Raw genomic sequence first — 21,532 nt, 5'->3', positions numbered from 1 at the left:
ATTATAAAGGAGAAACCTAGTTCACACAGAAAGGAGAATTAATCCAAGGACATTAATCCAAGAGTTAACACACTTGATGAAGAACCAATGCCAACATGACGAAAATGCAGTAAGTGTTATCATTTCGAGTGTAGCTTAATCTAGAAGGGTGCTGGAAGCAAATAATATATAACAACTTAGAGAAAAGCATGTAGTGAATACTTAAAGAGGAAAACTATTCATGTTTTCATGGCTCTTTCAAAAATATTTGTGCCTGTACAACAGAGTTTGGGGTTCACAGGAAAGTTCTTTCAAGGAAGCTATTTCCAAACGTAAATATTGAACTCTTAAGATCTCAAGTAGTCCATGACTTGGAGACATAGAAATGCAACTTTCTTGTTTGAAGTAATTAATACAATTGCTACTGCTTACTTGTTCAAGCACATCCTGCAGATGCTTGTTGGAATACAGTGATATGTTAAAGAGAACATTATGATTTCAGATGGCATTTACTTATATGTCTAATGAAGTAATGAATATTATAATTCTTGTGTTCCTTTGGTAACTTTATTCACTGTAATTCAGTGATACTCAACAATTTGCAAGAACATAGTGCCTTTAATTTAAAATAGTACTTCAAAGTGCTTTACAGGAAGATAAGGTAGTTTAATATCAATATGTAACGATATGTGAAATCGAACTTCAGAACAATCTTTCAATACACAATTCGTGGAAAACTCTGGGACTTAAAAATAACTTAGTTGAAGGTTGGTAAACATCTTGTTAGAAGGCTTGCATTGAAACCAAAAACAGTCGAACGGGATGCCACAGGTTTTAGTTTTAAGACCACTATTAGATTTATTTCAACCTAGATTTAGAAACTAAATATAACATTGGCAAAAGTACAAATTTATACCAAGCTCTGAGTATGAGTCACAAAATTCATTACATGAGTAAAATGTGGGCAATAAAGTGGGTAGTGAAATTGAAAGACCATGCTAATGGTAGGTTCCCTGGGCAGTGCTGTCGAACAGAGAGAGACTGAGGGGTCAGGTACATAATTCTTTGAAATTTGCTTCACAAGTTGACAGGGTGGTGAAGAAGGCATTTAGCATGTTTGCCTTCATTGCTCAGGCCTTGGAGTACAGGAGTTGGGATATCATGTTGAGATTGTGCAGGAGATTGGTGAGGCCTTTTCTGAAGTACTGTGTGCAGTTCTGGTTGCCCTATTATAGGAAGGATATTACTAAATTAGAGAGGATTCAGAAAAGATTTATCAGAATGTTGCCGGGAATGGAGGGTCTGAGTTAGAAAAATAGGCTGGATAGGCTGAAACTTTTTTCACTGAAACAGAGGAAGTTGAGGGGTTTATAAAATCATGAGGGGCATTGAATAACAAGGGTCTTTTCCCTATGTTGGGGAAGTTCATAACTAGGGGACATATTTTTAAGGTGAGGAGAGAAGAGTTAAAAAAAAATGAGAGTCATCTTTTTTTACACAGAGAGTGATTCATGTGTGGAATGAGTTGCCAGAGGAAGTGGTAAATGCAATATTTCAAAGACATTTAGATAAGTGCATGAATAGGAAAGGTTTGGAGATATATGGGTCAAATGCAGGCAAGTGGGGCTAGTTTAATTTGGCAACATGCCCAGGGTGGACTAGTATGAGCAAAAGGTCTGTTTCCGTGCTGTAAAACTCTATGATCTAAGAAGGATCAAACATGAGACATCAATAGTTCTGAAGATGGGGGGACTCAGCCAGAAGATAGTTGACTTGGAGGCAGAGGCGAACATGGAGCAAGTTGGGAGAATAGATTCCTAAGATATAAGAGGCAAAATTAGGCCATTCGGTCCATTGAGTCTGCTCTGCCATTCGATCCTCACCCCTATTTTCCTGCCTTCTCTCCATATCCCTTCAACCCATTTCCAATTAAAATTTTGTCTAACTCCTTTTTAAATTGACCATATGTACTCAAATAATAGTTGATCTCATGTAGAGTAGAGAGAGAGTATATTTTATTTGTCATTTCTACCACATGCAACTGATACAGTGAAAATGAGACAGCGTTCCTCCAGTACTGAGGGTGCTAAATGGACAGGACAAACTACACAAATGTACATGGCCTATAGTGCATAAGAAGTGCAAAACACGCAAGTTACACTGTAATAGAAGAATGATGAATAATAGACATTTTTCTGGCAGCAATTTGAAATTGTGCAAAGAATTTCAACTGGGAAAGTCCAATCATACTGTGTTAAGGAGCCTGATGGCTTGGGGGAAGAAACTGTTGCACAGTCTGGCCGTGAGAGACCGAATGGGCTGGTATCTTCTGGCAGATGGCAAGAGGGAGGAGAGTTTCAGTGAGGGGTGTATGGGGCCTTTCGGATGCAGCGAGTGGTGTAAATGTCTGTAATGGAGGGAAGAAGACCCCGACAATCATCTCAGCTGTCCTCACTATCCGTTGTAGAGTGTTACGAACCGAGACAGTGCAATTCCCGAACCAGGCAAGGATGCAGCAGCTTCGGGTACCCTTAATGAACCCTCTGTAGAATGTGGTGAGGATGGGGGGGGGGGGTGAGAAGTGGGCTTTCCTCAGCCTGCACAGAAAGTAGAGATACTGCTGGGCTTTCTTGGCTGTGGAGTTGGTGTTGAGGATCCAGGTGAGATTCTCCGCCAGGAGTGCGCCAAGAAAAAGTCAATCCCCTATTTTTGTCCAAATAACCTGGAATTTTCCATATATCTTGTGTAAACGTCGATCCTAGCTCTTCACAGATAACAGATCAACAGGTCAGTGTACCAGCCGTCACATCCGGCTCCAGTCTGCTGCTTGTTCTGTTCTACTCCTGGTCTTCCAGTCCGCTGGCAGTTGAGATTCGCTCCAGATTTTCAGTATTACCATAATTCATAATGGATTTTTCTTTATTTGTTTTAAGGTCAGTTGGGCTTCTGCTAATGATACGGTATGAATTTTGTTGGGCATGAATTGCAGCCCCTCAAAAATATTATCCATGTAATAGTTGACCCTATAAATTTAACCTTAACAAGTAGTCAAAACAATTCAACGATGACTGGAGTATGTACGGTACTCACTGTCCCAGAATCCACTGCACTTTGGGATAGCAAATTCCACAGACTGACAACCCTTTGGGAGAAGTCGTTTATCCTCAACTCTGTTTTAAATTTGTTACCTCTTATCTTAAGACTGTCATGTCTCGTCCAAGAATACCCCACAAGAGGAAGCATCTGCTCCACGTCGATACTGTCCACACCTTTAATCATCTTGAATGCTTCAATTTGATCACCCTTCATTCTTCTTCAGCATTTTGTTATCACTGTCTATTTTTCACCCTTAAGATCTGTGCCAAACCATCTGTCTTTTGTCTGGCTTCATCATGAAAGAGTGTCTGTATATTTGGGGTTGTTAATCAGAGGTGGAAAGGAGACAGGAACTTGGTGAAGTCATAATCACAGTTACTGAGCAAACTGGGAGCTGTGGGGTGACAAGTCGTCAAGTCCAGATAGACTTTAACTGGCTCTTTTAAGACCCTAGGATAATGAGATAATAGGGTCATTGGTGCTAATTTTCAAAGCTTTGCTTGATTAGGAAAGATTCCATCAGATTGCTCTATTCAAGAAGGGAGGGAGGCAGAAAACAGGAAATTATGGGCCAGACAGCTTGATGTCCATCGGGGAGAAGTGCTAGGATCAATCAATTAAGAGATTATAGCTGGAAGCAGGGTAATAGGGAGGGGTCAGGATGGGTTTGCGAAAGGGAAATCATGTTTAACAAATTGATTAGAGTTCTTTGAAAAAGGAACATTTGTACTGACTGAAAATGTGAAGAATGAAGACCAGCTACATCCCCCACATGCATGGAGCTGTTGGTAGAGATCTCCTACTACTGGTTGCAGCATCTAAGGTTTGAAAAATACATTGTGGCACCGACAAACCAGGGACAGGAGGAAAACAATTTGAGGTGAGGGGCCTCATCCCCTGAGCTGGTAGTTGAGAAGGTGGGTGTAAGGAACATTTGCAGAGTCCCTCTTCACATTGCACTGCATCAGTGGCCTCCCACCTCTCCATCACCAGCCCCCACCTTTTCCCCCTCTCATCAGTCACTTTGTTGACTGAGATTTTGAAGATTTAAGGATCGAGGATTTTTAAACTTGAGATTTTGAAGATTTAAGGATCGAGGATTTTTAAACTATTCTAAAACAGAATAAATGCTGCATTCTCTACAGGAGATCTGGGAATGGTTTGAGTAATACAAGTGACTGCATGTTTCCTCCACAAATCCAGTTCAAGCATATTTACTTTGTTCCACCTTACTCACTGTTTTTGTTGTTCTGTTTGATATCTGAAGCCTGCAACACGTGAGGATCATTGCAATTTATCCCCGAGGTGCTAATTATGGTCAGGGTGTTGCTTTGCTGTTGATTTTAGTATCTAGCAGGCAGTTACTGAGAACTGGTGAGTCAATCACCAGCCACTCAGCTTAAAATCCATAGCAGGATGAGATGAAAGGTAAGCAAGAGAGAACAGACTTCAAAAAGTAGATGCCCTTTCTCCAATTTATTAAAGTTTAAGTGAAATATTTTCTGTACTGCTGATGGAGAGCGAGCAGAGAAGGGATTGGAGCCCACCCACAGGGTAACATGCACCTGCTGCTGAAGGCAAGCAGACAAGTCACTTCTATATTTGTCTGTAACACTGATACTCTACACTGTTCCCTAAAATTGAATGACTACCAGAGAGAGTCCGCCTTCAGGCAGCAGAACTGGCACATGCTTCCTGCTGGAGCTTACAGCCTGTCCAAAACATAATTACACCTATCATCCTTTAATTGGCCTTGTTCCATGTGGAGACAATTAACTGTGTAAAGACGATGTCCTTTTATGCTTTTCTCTACTTCTTGTTCTGAATAAGATGAGAAAATGACTTGTGAAAGCTGAGGATTGTTGAAGGATTAAGCACTGTTATACAAGCAAGTAACCTGACACTCATTGTAAATGTTGTTTACACAGCTTGTTCAAGCAGAAGTGGGTGTTTCCAGATGAGCTGGGGCCAAAGAGCTGTGTATAAATGGACATTCAAGTATTGAGTAGTCTGTAGACTCGTGACCATTTCTCAATGACAAAGACTTGCCTGCCTATCAAAACTACATCAGTGGTTCTCAACCTTTTCAGTTTCAAGGCACACTTCGATGGGACAAACAATTTCATGGCACACCTACCTTTTGCAGCAGGACTGATTGCTTATAGATATCATACTTACTTGTATTTTCTATGGTTATGACCATACTGGAGAGGTTTGAAACATTGTGCATATAACAAGCTCAAGAAAGATCCAAAACTTCAAAGTTTCAAATCCACCAGAAACAAATACCCATCTTCGACTGCACACACTGACACATTTTTAAAATCTGTTCAACTCAATTATTCCGAACTATTCATGAAGAATGGATCAGAGCCAAATGCAAAGTAAATGATATTGCAATTTTCCATCTTCATGGGAGCTTAATGGGCCTGCTAGAGAGTGCAGAGCCCTTTGACCTGGAGAGGAATTGATGACAGGGCCACCCGTAAATCTTAATTCACTGACACAGGGGCAACAGTGGTTCAGGGGTTAGCAATGCTGCCTCACAATGTCGGAGGCCCAAGTTTAATTCCAGCCTTGGGTGATAGACTGTGTGCAGTTTGCACATTCTCCCCATGTCTGTGTGGGTTTCCTCTGGGTGTTCTGGTTTCTTCCCACAGTCCACAGATGTACAGATTAGGTGGATTGACTGAGTGAAATTGTCCAGAGTTTCGAGGGATGTATGGGCTATGTGGGTTACAGGGATAGAGAGAAGGGTTGGGTTTGGGTGGAATGCTCTTTGGAGTATTGGTGTGGACTCAATGTTCCAAATAACCTCTTTCCACATTCTTGGGATTGTAATAGAAGTGTGTTATCCTGTTATTTTCATGTATACTGGAGCTATAAAGTGTAACTCTTACAGGTATGTTGTCGCAAACAGCAAGAGTACAGCAATAATGTGGTCAGAGGTCACTGGATTTTCAGGGATTGTAGAGAGTTAAAACACATGCAATGACAGCGGTCCAAACATCAGCTTCATTGAGCAATCCATTGCTCTTTTCTTTTCCGTCAGTAAAAATGGTATCTTAACATAGTTGGTATCATTGCATTATTTACCAATTTCTCTCAACAGATGAGACATTCAGGTAAGGGGCAGGCCGCATCTCCTATCTAGGAAAATCTAAAGGTCCCATTGCTTTTTATTGTAATGTCTCTGTCTCATTTTGTTTCTTTTGTTTCAGATTTTTTATGATTGAATTTGAAGAGGAATTACTCCTTTTGTCAAGAAACTTATCCATTTCTTCTTTGACTCTATTCTAAGACTTAGGTCCGTGGCTTAACTAACAAAAATCCAACAATGTTCACCTTAAATTTCAGGATAAAGCGGAAACATGTCTAAGCAGGCAGGCCAATTTAGGCGTTGTTCAATAATTGTGTGTGTGCCTCCTTATTGCACATGGCAGTTTTTCCTCATCCAGAAGATACGAGCCTTGATCATTGTGTCTAGTCAGACCAAATGTTTGGGCCTGAGCATGTGCAAGCAGACTGCTAAATGAACAACTTTCCCATCTTTTGTGCATGGTAAGGAATCTCCGCCCACATGCAGTATTGGAAATCTACAAGAAATGGTGTTGCTTTCCAAAAATACTGCGGCACATTTCTCAACCTGCCACCTCTGAGGTCCATGATTGGCTCCTAAGTAGCTGAACAGTATAAGGGCTTGAAGGGCTTTTGCCCGAAACGTCGATTTTGCCTGTCCTCAGATGCTGCCTGAATTGCTGTGCTCTTCCAGCACCACTGATCCAGAATCTGGTTTCCAGCATCTGCAGTCATTGTTTTTACCTCAGTATAAGGAGAAGCCATAATCTCCATAAACTCAGGAACAGTCAGGGAAAATGACTTTAAGCCTGAAGAAAAACAGTTTGCATTCCTTCAGCAGTTGCTATAATTAAAGATAATGATTAATTCAGAGTTAAATGTATCAATCAGCCAACCTGTGCTTTCTGCAAACAAGTAAAAGCATGTGGAGATGGAAGACTGTGAAGTAGCAATCTGATCAGCAAAATCCTTATGAAGACAGCTGACTGAACTGCTTTCCCCAGTTTTCCCTTTCACCCATAATACCTATGTTTTTATTCCTGTCTTTATTTGAGTGTATAGGAGGAGTTTATAAGGAAGAAAGGTGTTTTATGATTAGATTAGATTCCCTACAGTGTGGAAACAGGCCCTTCAGTCCAACCAGTCCCCACCGACCATCTAAAGACCCAGACTCATTTACCCCTGACTAATGCACTTAACACTATGGGCAATTTAGCATGGCCAATTCACTTGACCTGCACATCGTTGGACTGTGAGAGGAAACCAGAGCACCCGGAGGAAACCCATGCAGACATGGGGAGAACATGCAAACTCCACACAGACAGTCACCTGAGGCTAGGATCGAACCTGGGACCCTGTTACTGTGAGGCAGCAGTGCTAACCACTGAGCCACCATGCCACCTAATTATCTAGTAGAGTTATACGTCAATAAGTAATAATTCTTGTTAAGTTCAGAAATCAGGTCTTGGCACTTTCAGCAGAGGTCATATGACTGCAGCAAGTCAGAGAGTACGATGTACAAAGAAAGGCACTTATCCAAACAAGTCTAAAGTGGTTATTCATGAGCAGAGTCAGCTTCTCACTGTGTGTGGACAGGCATCTCAGTCAACCCACATACACAAGCTCAGGGCGAAACACAGGCACATAGGCTGTCAGTGTTAATGTGAAGACATTCTCTGCAGTGTAGCCTACAGGTCAAGGCAATCAAATCTAAACCAGAAAGCATATTTTCAGAATGGTTAGTTCAGGTTAAAGTCAGGAATGAAAAATGAAATGAGATTAGAAAAATGATGTCATCAAAAAAGGAGAGATGAACTGAACAATGGCAGCTTTCTGTAAAAGATTGATGTTTCTAACTTTGGCAATGATCAATAAAATCTGGCGTGCTATTTCACATTTCTAAAAGAAAATTTATTGCTTTGCTGAGAAAGCCCTTGAGGACATTTGGTTAATGACAGCGCTCTTTTTAGATGATGGGTGCGTCCCAACTCTTGGGAAGAAACTTCTCTAGAGAAACGAGGGAAGAAGCTCAGCAGATCTGGCCGAGTTTTCCAGCACCTGTAAAATGCACAATTGGATGACATCAGAAAGAATTAGTGAGAATTTAGTATAACATTGACCAAGAAAATCATGGGAAAGGAACAGAGGCAAAATAAAAGTACCAATCAGTCCAGACCAACAAAAGCCAACAAGCATTGCTCATTCCCAAGCAAGTAACTAAAATCCTGAACAAGAACAGAAGTTGCTGGAAAAGCTCAGCAGGTCTGGTTTACAGCTTCTGCAGTTCTTTCAGTTTAAAAAAAACATCCTGAGTTTTCTGAATAGCTGACTCAAAAGATAATCGAACAGAGACTTGATGGTAAAAAAGTTCTGTTTTGTTATGTCATTCAGTGGTGCTATGTTAGTTTGATATTTCAGGCTGTTAATGAAACTAACTGAGGTGTGTACATTGTGACATTCCTCTAAAACAATAATGTGTATTTTAGTGATGCATTATACTAAGCTAAAAGCCTTGTTAATTTGGATAAATGAAAGCAAAGCAAATGGGAAATTTTCATTAGTACTTATCTATCTCACAATAATATATGATTTGTTCTAAAGGATATAAAACTAGTTTACCTGCACTGCTGATACAAATCTTTAATACTTAACTTTGCCTATGTTTGTCAACAGGTACAGATCCTCCAATGCATCACTCTTCGGCCTATTGACTTTACTGGTGGCATTTTTGCTCGCAACACTCATTTTCACAAAATATATTAAGCCATGCAATTTAAACACTGTTATGCAAATCAAGAAGCAGATTGATAGCTGGCATTTAAATCTTACACCACCAGAAAAGCTAACTTTTCTGTCTCCATATGGAGGAACTTGGTAAGCCATGTCAGATAATATTTCTACTTTAAAATAACTCGCAACCAGAACTGACTAAAAAGTTTCATAATTCCGACATTTAATTATGTAAGACTTTTTTAATGTCCAAGATGCTCCCTTTACTGAGAACAGAAACTGTCAGCAATAGATTTAACATTATATAAATGATTTGGGTGAGAATATAGGACACATCGTTAGTAAGTTTGCAGATTACACCAAAATAGGCAGTATAGTGGACAGTGAAGAAGGTTATCTCAGAGCATAACGAGACTTTCATCAGATGGGCCAATAAGCCAAGGAGTTTAGTTTAAACAAATGTGTGGTGGGGCGCCGCAGGGAGTGGAGTGCATCATCTCCCCCTCCAACTCCATTTTGATTTAGTCCTACCCTCCCCTTCACTGTTTTGATCACACAGCAAAAAAAAAAGAAAAAAAAGAAAAAAAAGAAAAAAAAAGAAAAAAAAACAAATGTGTGGTGGTACATTTTAGTACAGCAAGCCGTGGCATGACGTACATGGTTAATGGTAGGGCCCTGGGGCGTGTTGTGGAAGAAAGAGACCCAGAAGTACAGGTGCATATTTCCTTCAAAGTGGGGTTGCAGGTAGACAAGGTGGTGACGAATGCACTATGCACGCATGCCTTCATTGGTCAGTCTATTGAGTATAGAAGCTGGGATGTCATGTTATGGCTGACATTGATGAGGCCGCTTCTAGAATACTGCATGCTATTCTGGTTGCCCTGCTACCGGCAGGATATTGTTAAACTGGAAAGGGTGCAGAAAAAATTCACAAGGATGCTGCCGGGACTGGAGGGTTTGACCTATCGGAAGAGGCTGACGAGGCTGGGGATTTGTTTGCCTGGAGCATTGGAGGCTAAGCGGGTGACCTAATAAAGATGCGTGTGTAGAATGAGATGCCAGAGGAAGTGGTAGAGGTGGGTACAATTATAACATTTAAAAGGCAATTGAATGGGAATGTGAATAGAAAGGGGTTAGAGGGATATCAGCCAAATGCTGGCAAATGGAATGAGTTCAGATTCGGATATCTGGATGAGTCGGGTCAAAGGGTCTGTTTCCGTGGTGTATGATTCCCTGATTCTCTGACAGTACTTTTCACTTGCGGAGATCCACCCCATACCTTACACCACTCTGATGACCTCTTAATAGCTAAATGAAATTGGCTTTGGAGACCCCATGCTTCTTGCTGGATTCTATATGAATGAATGTTGCATACTCGGAGCTGCCATGACAACAACAGGAAAACATTCCAACTGCAGATCAATGTCTTTCTCAATACTGGCCTTAACTTTACCTGCTGATGTAGAGTCTTCTCTGGCAAGTTTGCTTAGATTTCCTAAATGGAAACCATTCCTCACCTTGATCATAATGCCAAGTTTTGTGTGGTCTTTGGGAAGCAATGCTGTGTATTACCATGAGCAAAAATGTTGATGGTTTGGCAAGGATAATTCAAAATAGCAGGATCATTGTGACTGTGAGACTAATGTCTGATAGTGACTGGAAAGAGCCAGTAAATTACTCAAGAATCAACAGCTGATGATTAATTGCTTCAGAATAGCTGAAGACATAGATATTAATATTTCCAAATACAATGGTTCATTGACAGTAAACAATTGACAAAAAACAAGATCACGCATAAATATTGAATTTTGTTTAACCGGGACAATGGATACTGCAGGATTATGGCTGACAAAATAAACTTTTCTGATGTAGCTATTGACAATTATTCAGCTGTTGTATTTGGAAACTTTCCCTACAATTACGAGAAGATCCAAGTCATAAGCATCTTCCGCACATCAATATTTGATAGGTTTATGACACTAATCATTCAGTGAAGGATGAAAAATTTGAGAAGCGATAGAGTGCCTTTATTTAAAAAAAAAGATTCACTCACTGGATGCAGACATTGCTTGTTAGGTACATCCCTGACTGTCATAGAGTCATAGAGATGTACAGCATGGAAACTGTCCTTGTGAAAGTGGTGATGAGCCACCTCCTTGAACTGCTGTGGTCCATGGGATAGAGCTGCACACGCTGTGCTGTTAGGAAATGGGTTCTTGGGTTTTCAACCAGTGGCTGTGAATGAATGGTGATGTATCTCCATTTCAAGGGGGTGAATATCTTGGAAAGAAATTGCAGGTAGTTGTGTTCCCATGTTTTTCTGCCTCTATGCTTTTGGGTGGTAGAGATTAGAGATTTTTAAGATGCTGTCAAAGGAGCCTTTGAATCTTTTATGTACAATATCATTCTGCAGTGGTGGAGGAAATAAATGTTGAATTGGAGGACAGGGTGTCCATTATGTTGCCTACTTTATCCTGGATGCTGTCTAACTTCATGAGTGTTGTTGGACCTGTCGAATAATTATGTTTGAACAAATATTGTTGTTTTTGTTGCCACTAATCACCAGATAGCCCCAAGACAAAGTGAAGATAAAGTATGATTGATTGGAATGAACAACTTCAAAAAGAACCATACCCAGTATCATTTACTGCTAGAGGTGGAAAATACAGGTGACAAACCAACCATGGTTAACCAAAGAAGTTATGAACCACATAATATTAAAAGAGAAACAAGAGGATTCGGAAAGTCTTTTTTAAAAAAACAATAAAAGTTGAAGGAAAAGAAAATAAAGAAGGAGAAAATAACCTTCAAGAGTAAACAAGCTTGTAGTGTGAAAAAGGATAATAAGAACTTCTTTAAATATGGAAATAGAGAGAAGACAGAGAACATGGGCCCCATAAGGAATGAGGCGAGGGAAATATGATGTGGAGGAGTTGGTGTTGGACTGGGATGTACAAAGTTAAAACTCACACTATACCATGTTATAGTCCACCAGGTTTATATGGAAGCACTAGCTTTCAGAGCACTGCCCCTTCATCAGGTGGTTCTGGAGCAGGACCATGAGACACAGAATACATAGCAAAAGATCACAGTGCCATGCAACTGAATTGATATTTTGAACATACCATTTACCTGAGGTTACCAATAGTTACAATTATAAAGTCATAGAGATGTACAGTACAAAAACAGATCCTTCGGTCCAATTCGTCCATGCCACCCAGATATCCTAACCTAATCTAGTCCCATTTGCCAGCAATTGGCCCATATTCCACTAAACCCTTCCTATTCATAAATCCATCCCGATACCTTGTAAATACCGTAATTGTACCAGCCTCCACCACTTTCTCTGGCAGCTCATTCCATTCACACACCACCCTCTGTGTGAAAACGTTGCCCCTTCAGTCCCTTTTATATCTTTCCTCTCTCACCCTGAAACAATGCCCTTGAGTTCTGGATTCCCCCATTCATAAATCCATCCCGATACCTTGTAAATACTGTAATTGTACCAGCCTCCACCACTTTCTCTGGCAGCTCATTCCATACACGCACCACCCTCTGTGTGAAAACGTTCCCCTTCAGTCCCTTTTATATCTTTCCTCTCTCACCCTGAAACAATGCCCTTGAGTTCTGGATTCCCCCACCCCAAGGAAAAGACATTGTCTGTTCATCCTATCCATGCCCCTCATAATTTTATAAACCTTTATAAGGTCATTCCTCATCCTCTGATGCTCCAGGGAAAACAGCCCCAGCCTATTCAGCCTCTCCAGCAAGCTCAAATCCTCCAACCCTGTAAAACTTGTAAAACTTCTCTGAACCCTTTCAGGTTTTACAACATTCTTCCAATAGGAAGGAGATCAGAATTGCATGCAATATTCCAAAAGTAGTCTAATCAAAGTCCTATACAGCCGCTATACTCAAAGCTCTGACCGATAAAGGACAGCATACCAAATGCCGTCTTTACTATCCTATCTACCTGCAACTCTACTTTCAAGTAACTATGAGCCTGCACTCCAAGGTCTCATTGTTCAGCAACACTCCCGAGGACCTTACCATTGAGTGTATAAGTCCGCTCTGTTTTGCTTTTCCAAAATGCAGCACCTCACATTTATCTAAATTAAACTCCATCTGCCACTCCTCAGTCTGTTGGCCCATCAGATCAAGATCCCATTGAAATCTGAGGGAACCTTCTTTACTATCCACTACATCTCCAATTTTGGTGTCAACTGCAAACTTACTAACTATACCTCCTAAGTTCACATCCAAGTCATTTATATAAATGACAAAATTGAAGACAAATCATTTCCAAACTAGTTTAGCAGAAGTCATAGCAATGTTTGAGTAGATTCGGATTGGGTTATGACTATGATTGCGTTGAATAAGATTATGATGAGTAGACACATGTATTCTTTATACTTCACTTGTCAATTTGGCTAATGTTCCCTTTAACTCCTTTACAGGTTAAATGGCAAAAATAATTGCAGTTGTAATATTGGGAAACTATTTCCTTTAATAATCTCTTCCAATCCAAAAGATGTATCCGCAATCAAAATAAGAAGAAGATTACAGTATGAACAACATAGAAAGCGGTAACTAAATTTGAAAGTACTGATATTTGAAGAACAAATCTCACAGATGGTATATAAATTTATATTATTAGTTATCTTTGAAAACTTGCTTAACAGAACCATGCAAATCTTTTACATTGATTTGTATTTCTGTATTATGTAGACAATAAGGAGGAACGTAGTTTCATTTTTGCGTTCTGTGAGAGGTGATGCGTGTCTGTAAATGTGTTTGCATGCACTGTAACTAAACATTTCAAAAATCTTGCGCTGAACGGTTCAGTGCTTTAGAAAACAAAGAATGCAAAAGAGAAACAAACTGGGCTGCTGCCTACCAACAAGGTGTCCTGTCACACAAGGAGGAAGGAACAAAACCAGTTCTTTTGAATATCTAGAAGTTAAAGAGGGGAAGGATGTCTTTCAGCGAGTGACTGACAAAGGTCTCTACAAAGCATGAGTTGATTTATGGGAACAGACTTCCATTGGCTGATCAAGATATTTATGTAAAGGATATGTGATAGACACAATGCAGAAGAATTAGTTCAAGCAAGGGAAGAGATTAAATTCATGCTTTACAATGTGTAATGACTGTCCTGTTCTGTATTTGTGATTGTGAACTGAAATGGGAAAAGACGGTGGTAGAAACCTAGAAGAGTGGAAGGCATTGCTGCACTTTTTAAGAGCAGGTTACTGATCCACTTTATCAGAGCTGTTTGTGCTGCTGTTTGTTCAAGCAGTGGGGAAGTTTATTATGGATGAGCTGGAACCAGGGGCTGTGTTTGTAGGGTATTCAGCAGACAAATTGCTGATTGGTGTGTCAAGTAGTGATCAGGTGTTGATGACAACAGCTTTCTATCTGTCAACAATAATATGTAGTTGGCTTCCAAGTGGTTAAAAAGCCTGTGGCTGCTCACAGCACTCCCAATGTGATCTCATCAGTACTGTGTACAGTATCATTAATACTTCCCTATTCTTCTACTCTAATCCTTTGAAATAAGAGCCAACATTCCATTGCAACCTGCTGCACCTGTGTGCTAACTTCCTACATTTCATGTCTCAGTACTCCCAAGTCCCTTTGTATTGCAGTTTTTCTCCATTCAAATAATGTTCTGTTCTTACATTCTCCCTTCCAAAATGGAACGAGTTCACATTTTCCACAATATTCTCTATTTGCTAACATTTTGTCCACTTGCTGAACTTGTTAATACCTCCCTGTATCTCTCTTGCAACTTGCCTTTCTATCTATTTTTGAATCATTTAAGCAGCAGTTCTAGGGGTACAATGTCGGGATTATATTCTGTGCTCTGTGCCAGTGCTAAGAACTGTAAGATAGTAAATACATAGCTAAAGGGTTGGTGTAGAAGGGAGTACTTCAGGTGTGTGGATCATTGTCTCCTGGGCACATGGCCTGTACAATAAGGATGGGTTGTGCTGAAGCTGGCAGAGTACTAATAAGCAGGCAGGGAAATTTGCTAATGCCACTCAGGAGAGTTCAGACTGCCGTGGTGGGGGTGGGGAAGCCAGAGTAGCAGGTCATCAAGTAAAATGATCAAAGAGTTGTCAGAGACTAAGGCTTGTAAGACCAAGAGGAAAAACAAGGAAGGAAACATGTTCTGAGATATAATTGTTTTAATGCAATCTCAGGCAGAAGAACTTAGAGCTTGGATTGATATGTATAACTATGATATTGTAGCTAGTACAGAGATTTAATTGAGAGAGAGAGACAAAATGAGCAACTTGATTTAGATGTTTCAGGCATGATAGAGAGGAATGCAAAAGAGGTGAGGGAGTTGTGTTAGTGATAAGGGAGACTGTCCCAGCTGTACTGAGAGATTACACCTTGAAGGGCTCATCCAGGGAGGCCATATGGGGACAGCTCAGGAACAGGGAGTGTAGTCACTTTGATGGGATTGTACTACACACTCCCCAACAGCCAGCAGGTGATTGAGGTATTGATATGCGAATAGATTATAGAAAAATGTGAAACCAATAGGGTTTCCATGGTGAGTGGTTTTAACTCCCACCTAGATTGACTGAAACTTATTTAGTGCCAGAGGCTTTGATCGGGTGGGGAGTTTGCTGGGTATGGATGGTTTTTGGAACAATATGTAAGTATTTCAACTATGTGGAAGAGGATCATACTAGACTTGGTTTTGGAGAATGAAGTTAGTCAGCAGATTGAAGTTACAGTGGGGAAGCATTTCAGTAACAGTGACACTAATTCTGTAAGTTTTAAGTTACTTATGGTTAAGTAGTTGTTGGTTGAAAGGTTTAAATTGGAGGATGGCTAACTAACGAAGTACTCGGCAAGAACTGGGAAATGTAGATTGGGGTGGCTATTTGAGGGGAAGTCCACATCTGGAATGTGGGAATCTTTGAAAAGATAGTTGATTGGGGTTCAGGACCAGCATGTTCCTGTGAAAATGAAAGCTAACGATGAACTCGGAAACCTTTGGGAAACACGAGAAATTGAGAGTTTAGTAGAACACAAAAGGAGACATGCCTAAGGTTTAGAAAACCGAAGACAGAAAGAACTGTGAAACAATAAAAAGACAACAGGAAAGATCCTAAATGAGGAATGAGGAGGGCAAAAAGGTCCATGAAATAGCTTTGGAAAAGAGGATTAAGGAAAATCCCAAAACAATTTATACTCATCTGAGGAGCAAGAGGTAGCGAAGCAAAGGATAGATCCACTCAATGAAAGAGTGGGAAACTTATGCATGGAGCCAGAGAAACTGGTTGAGATCCTTAACAATGGTCCTTTGCATCGGTATTCACAAAGGAGAAGGATATGATGGATGGTGAGTCCCGGGAGGGTTATGTTGAAACTCTAGGACATGTGAATAAAAACAGGAAGAGGTATTGGGTGATTTTAAAAGCTTCATGTAGAAAGGACCTGATGGGATCTGTCCCAGAATGATGAAGGAAGTGAGGGTGGAAATTGCTGGAGCTTTGTATTAAATCATTGTATCTTCTTTAGTCACAGGGAACGTCCCAGAGAACTGGAGAGTACTAAACATTGTTTTACTGTTTAAGAGGAGCAACAGAGATTATCTGGGAAATTACAGGCAATGAGTCTGATGTCAGTGATAGGGAAATTATTGGAGAAGTTTCTTAGGAATGGATTTACTCACATTCGGAAAAATATGCACTCATTAGCAATAGGCACGAAGACTTTGTGTGGGAAGATCATGTCTCATGTTTTTTGAGGAAGCACAACGATGATGGATGATGGTGAGGTACTCGATGTTGTCCATGTGGACTTTCACAAGGCATTTGACAAGATCCCTTATGGCAGGCTGATAAAAAAGGTGAAGTTACATGGGATCCATGGTCAGCTGGTAAGATAGATACAGAACTAGCTTAGTCATAGAGACAGAGAGTAGCAGCAGAAGGGTGTTTTTCAGATTTCTGTAACCAGTGGTGGATCAGTGCTTGGAACCCTATTATTTGTTCTTGACATAAAATAATTGGGAGGAGAATGTAGGTAGCCTGATTTGTAAATTTGCAGATGACACAAAGATTGTGGGCACTGTGGATAATGAGGAGGATTGCCAGAGGATACAGCTGGATGTAGATAAGCTGGAGACTTGGGCGTAAAACATGACAGATAGAGTTTAATCCAGACAAATGCGAGGCAATACATTTTCAGAGATCTAATGCAGGAGTGACGTATACAGTTGCATCCTCAGTAGAACAGTAGAACCCTAAGTCGCATCAACATACAGAGAGGTCTAGGCAAACAGGTTCACAGTTCCCTGAAAGTGGCAGCACTAGTGGATAATGTGATCAAGAAGGCAGATGGCATGCTTGTCTTCATTGATCAGGGCATGGAATATAAAAATTAACAAGTTGTGTTATAGTGAAACAGAACTTTAGTTAGACTATAATTGGGACATTGTGTATAGTTGTAGTCACCACATTATCAGAAGGAGGCTTTGGAGAGGGTCTAGAAATGATTTACTAAGACCTTGCCTGGTTAGGAGGGTATTAATCATGAGGAGAGATTGGACAAAACTTGGTTTGTTTTCACTTGAATGTCAAAGGATGAGGGGCAACTTGATAAAAGCTTACACAATTATGAGAGGCACGGATAAAATGGAGACCTTTTCTCAGGGTAGAAAAGAATTACAAAGAAGTAATTAAAAATGTCAAAGGAAGTAAGCTTAAAAGAGATGTGAGAGGATTTTTTTTTTATACAGAAGATGATAAGTGCCTGGAATGCACTGCCAGAGGAGATGTTGGATACAAATTCTGATTCCACCATGTCCACAGACCAAACTTGATGTAATTAATTTAATGGGTGTGACTGTGTTCTGAAGCATAGTATCCAGGTGCCTCTGCCTTTCCTCATGTATCACAGTGTCAGTGAATCAGACTCCAGCTTATCGACTCTCACGTTCTTGAACAACCAATATTTGTTGAAAATGTGGTAACTATAGATTAGATCTGTTTCCACATGCTGCAGATGCATCACTTTGCTTGCCCAACAACTCTAATCTGTTTAACTAACTACTATGGATTTTAAATAGTTTTAAAATGAATTGCTTAACTGCACTTGTCAGCTTTAATAAATGGAGTAAGGTCAGATGAGAAACACGTTTGAGAGGGCAGCTGTAAGATCCATTATCATATTCAAATGTAGAGAGAGAGGGATTCAGGGAGGATCAAAGGCCAGTAGTGCAGAGCGATCTCAGAATGAGGATGTTGGGTTTACATCACCAAGTATGCAAAGTTAGCAAAGAAACTGAGAGAGAAAAGCGGTGAAGATATCACAGTGAGAAATTTATAGCATTACTTGGGTGATTCACAAAATACAATTGGCTGAATCTTACATTTTCTTGGCTAAGTGTCAACTTCGTTGAGTCTTTTGGAAAATCTTTTGACAAAAGTGAAATCAATATCATAGAATCCCTACAATGTGGAAGCAGGCCATTTGGCCCTTTGAGTCCACACTGGCCCTCTGAAGAACATCCCACCCAGACACCCCATCCCTGTAACTTTGCATTTCCCATGGCTAATTCCCATGCATACTTCTAGACACTTGGGCAATTTAGCATGGACTGTGGGAGGAAACCAGGGCACCCAGAGAAAACCCATACAGATACTGGAGAATGTGCAAACTTCACACAGGCAGTTGCCAGAGGGTGGAATTGAACCCAGGTCCCTAGTGCTGTGAGGCAGCAGTGGTAACCACTGTACCACAAAATTGCTTGCTGCATCTGACCAGATATTCGTCATTAACTGCCTATCTCACCCCTATGGCACCCTTCTTGTCCAGTTCGAGCCCCATCTTACCGCACACCATTCCAAGAACAACTCACTCGACACTCACTACATACCCACTGGAAACCTGCATCTTGCCCCATATTGAAAAGGTATTTGTGCAACTGGATGAGCAAGGGCATTCTGTACCTCCCCTGTCCAGTGACAGCATTCATTCAAGAATATGTTGGAGAAGGGAAGAACAGTGTTTCAATTCTTCAACAGGATCTCACCATCATCTCACCTTGACAGTGTTATAGCTGGTTAAGAAAGTCACGCCAAGCCACTGGTAATGGGCAGACTGTTGGAGATGAAACAACCACTCAGTCCCAGGCATGAGAGGATCCTGTGGTCTCAGCAATCAGGGGTTTCATTCACAGGTGAGAACAGGATCACCTGACATGTGTGTGCAAGGCACTGGCCTTCATGGCACTGAAGCTTCTGAAGAACAGCTTCCCTGTGGAGATTCAGCTTCTCAAGGTTGCAATTATTTGGCCTTCATGAGCCGTGTTCTCAGGCCTCCTTGGTGATACACACAGACTCTGCCCTCCACTGTCCTATCAGTCAATGGTCAATGGTTCTCAGGACCAAAGGCATTGTGACAGGGGATGGTGAACTGAGTGAGCACATGAGATGTCCTTTCCTCAGAAGAAGATGAGGAGGTGCCAGGAGGCACTCAGACCGAGGAGAATGCATATGCACAGACCCTTCAGAAGACTTATTCAGGATAATTCAGAAATTGCTGACCCCTTCACCTCCACCCTGACTGCCTCCCTCCAACTTTTGGAAATTCAAGGTGTGCAAGATCCACTGGCCTTTGACAAGAAGACCCTCTGCATGCCTGGACTGTTCAGTCACAAACACACTCAGGGTCACCCAATGGGCATCACTGCCAAACAGACACCCTATCCCTCTATTCCTCCATCTCACCTGTGGACCCTGGGATGGGACTGAGACACTAAGAAAGAAAACAATACAATTGAGAATATTTTAGTGGCACGGGTAGCGTTGCGTTTTATAAATATCACTACTGCATGAATATTTTTGGTTTTGCAACCAATCTAATTGTTTCAGTCTCTCTTGTGCCCTGAATGTGTTGGTGTCAACATCCCCAGATCAATGTCTATGTTAAGATCCAGCTGCTGTAGTGTCGAAGCAAGTTGGAAAAGGCCGATATTAAGCAATGGGCTCTGCTCCTACCATTGCCCCTTGTGGTCAAATATTGCCACTCTTTCCCTGACCTCGATGTTCAGAAGTGTTTGCACAAATGAGGTGCTCAGTGATGTGTGGGACAGGGATGTGCAGCATACAGGGAGCCAATGCATTCAGATAGGAGGCCTACCGGTCTGCTTTCTTGACAGGGCATAGGTCTGTGTGTAATGTTGCTGTTCTCTCAAGGATATCTCATGAGTGCGTCTGGGAGTCCCCCTCCCCTACAGGTCAAACATCTTAAAATGCCAATTCCAGGTGTGCTTGTAGCCATTTTCTTTCTCATTGCACGCTTTCAGAGTGAGGCAATGTGACAGTGACACTCTTTGGTCAATGGTTTCCAGTTCCACATGTCGGCCAGGCCCATTCTTTCTTAATGACTGTTCTCATGAACCCTACAGGCACCATACTTCCCCAGGTCCACTCCCAAATCCACCGACAAGAACCTGCACCTGCCCAATTTTCTCCCCAGCCTCTGGCATATGTGGTGACCATGCCAGGTAAAATCATACAGTGTCCCCTCCTGAAGCCAGACTCCTGCCTATGGACAAACTACAGCACACCCCATTTCATGCTTTATTGTATCCTGCCTTTCCAAATTCTGTTGCTTCCTTCAGAACTTTCATTCCTCCTTTTCCCCTCAGCCTACAGTTTCCAATCCCAGAAACACTTTCCTGAGCTTTGTTCCCATGGCAACATGGCTTCCTGCTGTGTGTGAACCAATCCTGTATCCAGGTACCCACTCTTCGCCATGTCGAGAATTCTCATTATCTCGTTTGTTCACGAGGGTGGTAAGATGGGATGCTGAATAGTAATAATGCAAGATGTGGAATTAAAAAGGCCATTAACAAGCAATCATCCCTTTTCAGAGGCAACTCACTTTTTGTTAGCGAGAATCTCACCTCACACCCAGAAATCAGTTAAAAAGTGTAGCGAGTTGCTCCTGACATCAATAGAGGCCTCATCTGACTCTGTCACAATTTTTAAAGAAACTTGAAAAACTGATTGCCAGTTCAGAAACTCAGCAGCTGGGTCTTACTGCATAGACCATTGAACATTGTTGTCCAGATGGCAAGAAATTTGAACACCATGCCTCATTAAAATCTTTATGTTAACCAAAGTCAGCAAGTACCAGTTCTAGATTTTACAGGTAAAACTAGATTACTATCCCTTTGAGAGAAAGGCCAAATTTTAGAAAGAGAGCAAAGTTCTGCTGTTTTCAAAAGAAGTCTCATGGAAATACATTGCCATTCATAGAACTGGCATCACTATTTACTTTTAATGGGAAGTAATTCAGCTGTTACGATAACATTAAGGGAATTTATATTTGCCAGGAATTGGTGTTGGAGAGACTGTTAGGTCTGAAGGTTGATAAGTCCCCGGGGCCTGATGGTTTACTTCCCAGGGTACTGAAGGAGGTGGCTCGAGAAATTGTGGATGCGTTGGGGATTATTTTCCAGAGTTCGATAGATTCGGGATCAGTTCCTGCGGATTGGAGGGTGGCTAATGTTGTACCACTTTTTAAGAAAGGTGGGAGAGAGAAAGCAGGAAATTATAGACCAGTTAGTCTGACCTCAGTGGTGGGAAAGATGCTGGAGTCAATTATAAAGGAT

At 41.1% G+C, this 21,532-nt stretch overlaps 1 protein-coding gene across 1 annotated transcript in view; it reads left to right on the top strand.

Annotated features, from left to right (window-relative positions):
- The first annotated feature begins 8 nt into the window (after positions 1 to 8).
- The window catches only part of LOC122539926 (beta-1,4 N-acetylgalactosaminyltransferase 2-like), a 68,285-nt gene continuing 46,761 nt past the window's right edge, over positions 9 to 21,532 (top strand). Inside the window, exons 1-3 of the mRNA XM_043675123.1 lie at positions 9 to 109; positions 8,827 to 9,027; positions 13,341 to 13,469. Of these exons, the coding sequence (XP_043531058.1) occupies positions 96 to 109; positions 8,827 to 9,027; positions 13,341 to 13,469 (344 nt within the window). The 5' untranslated portion in view covers positions 9 to 95. The remainder of the gene's footprint in view (positions 110 to 8,826; positions 9,028 to 13,340; positions 13,470 to 21,532) is intronic.

Source organism: Chiloscyllium plagiosum, chromosome 33, assembly GCF_004010195.1.
Source record: "Chiloscyllium plagiosum isolate BGI_BamShark_2017 chromosome 33, ASM401019v2, whole genome shotgun sequence".
Lineage (NCBI taxonomy): Eukaryota > Metazoa > Chordata > Chondrichthyes > Orectolobiformes > Hemiscylliidae > Chiloscyllium > Chiloscyllium plagiosum.
This window is presented reverse-complemented; position numbering and strand designations above follow the sequence as displayed.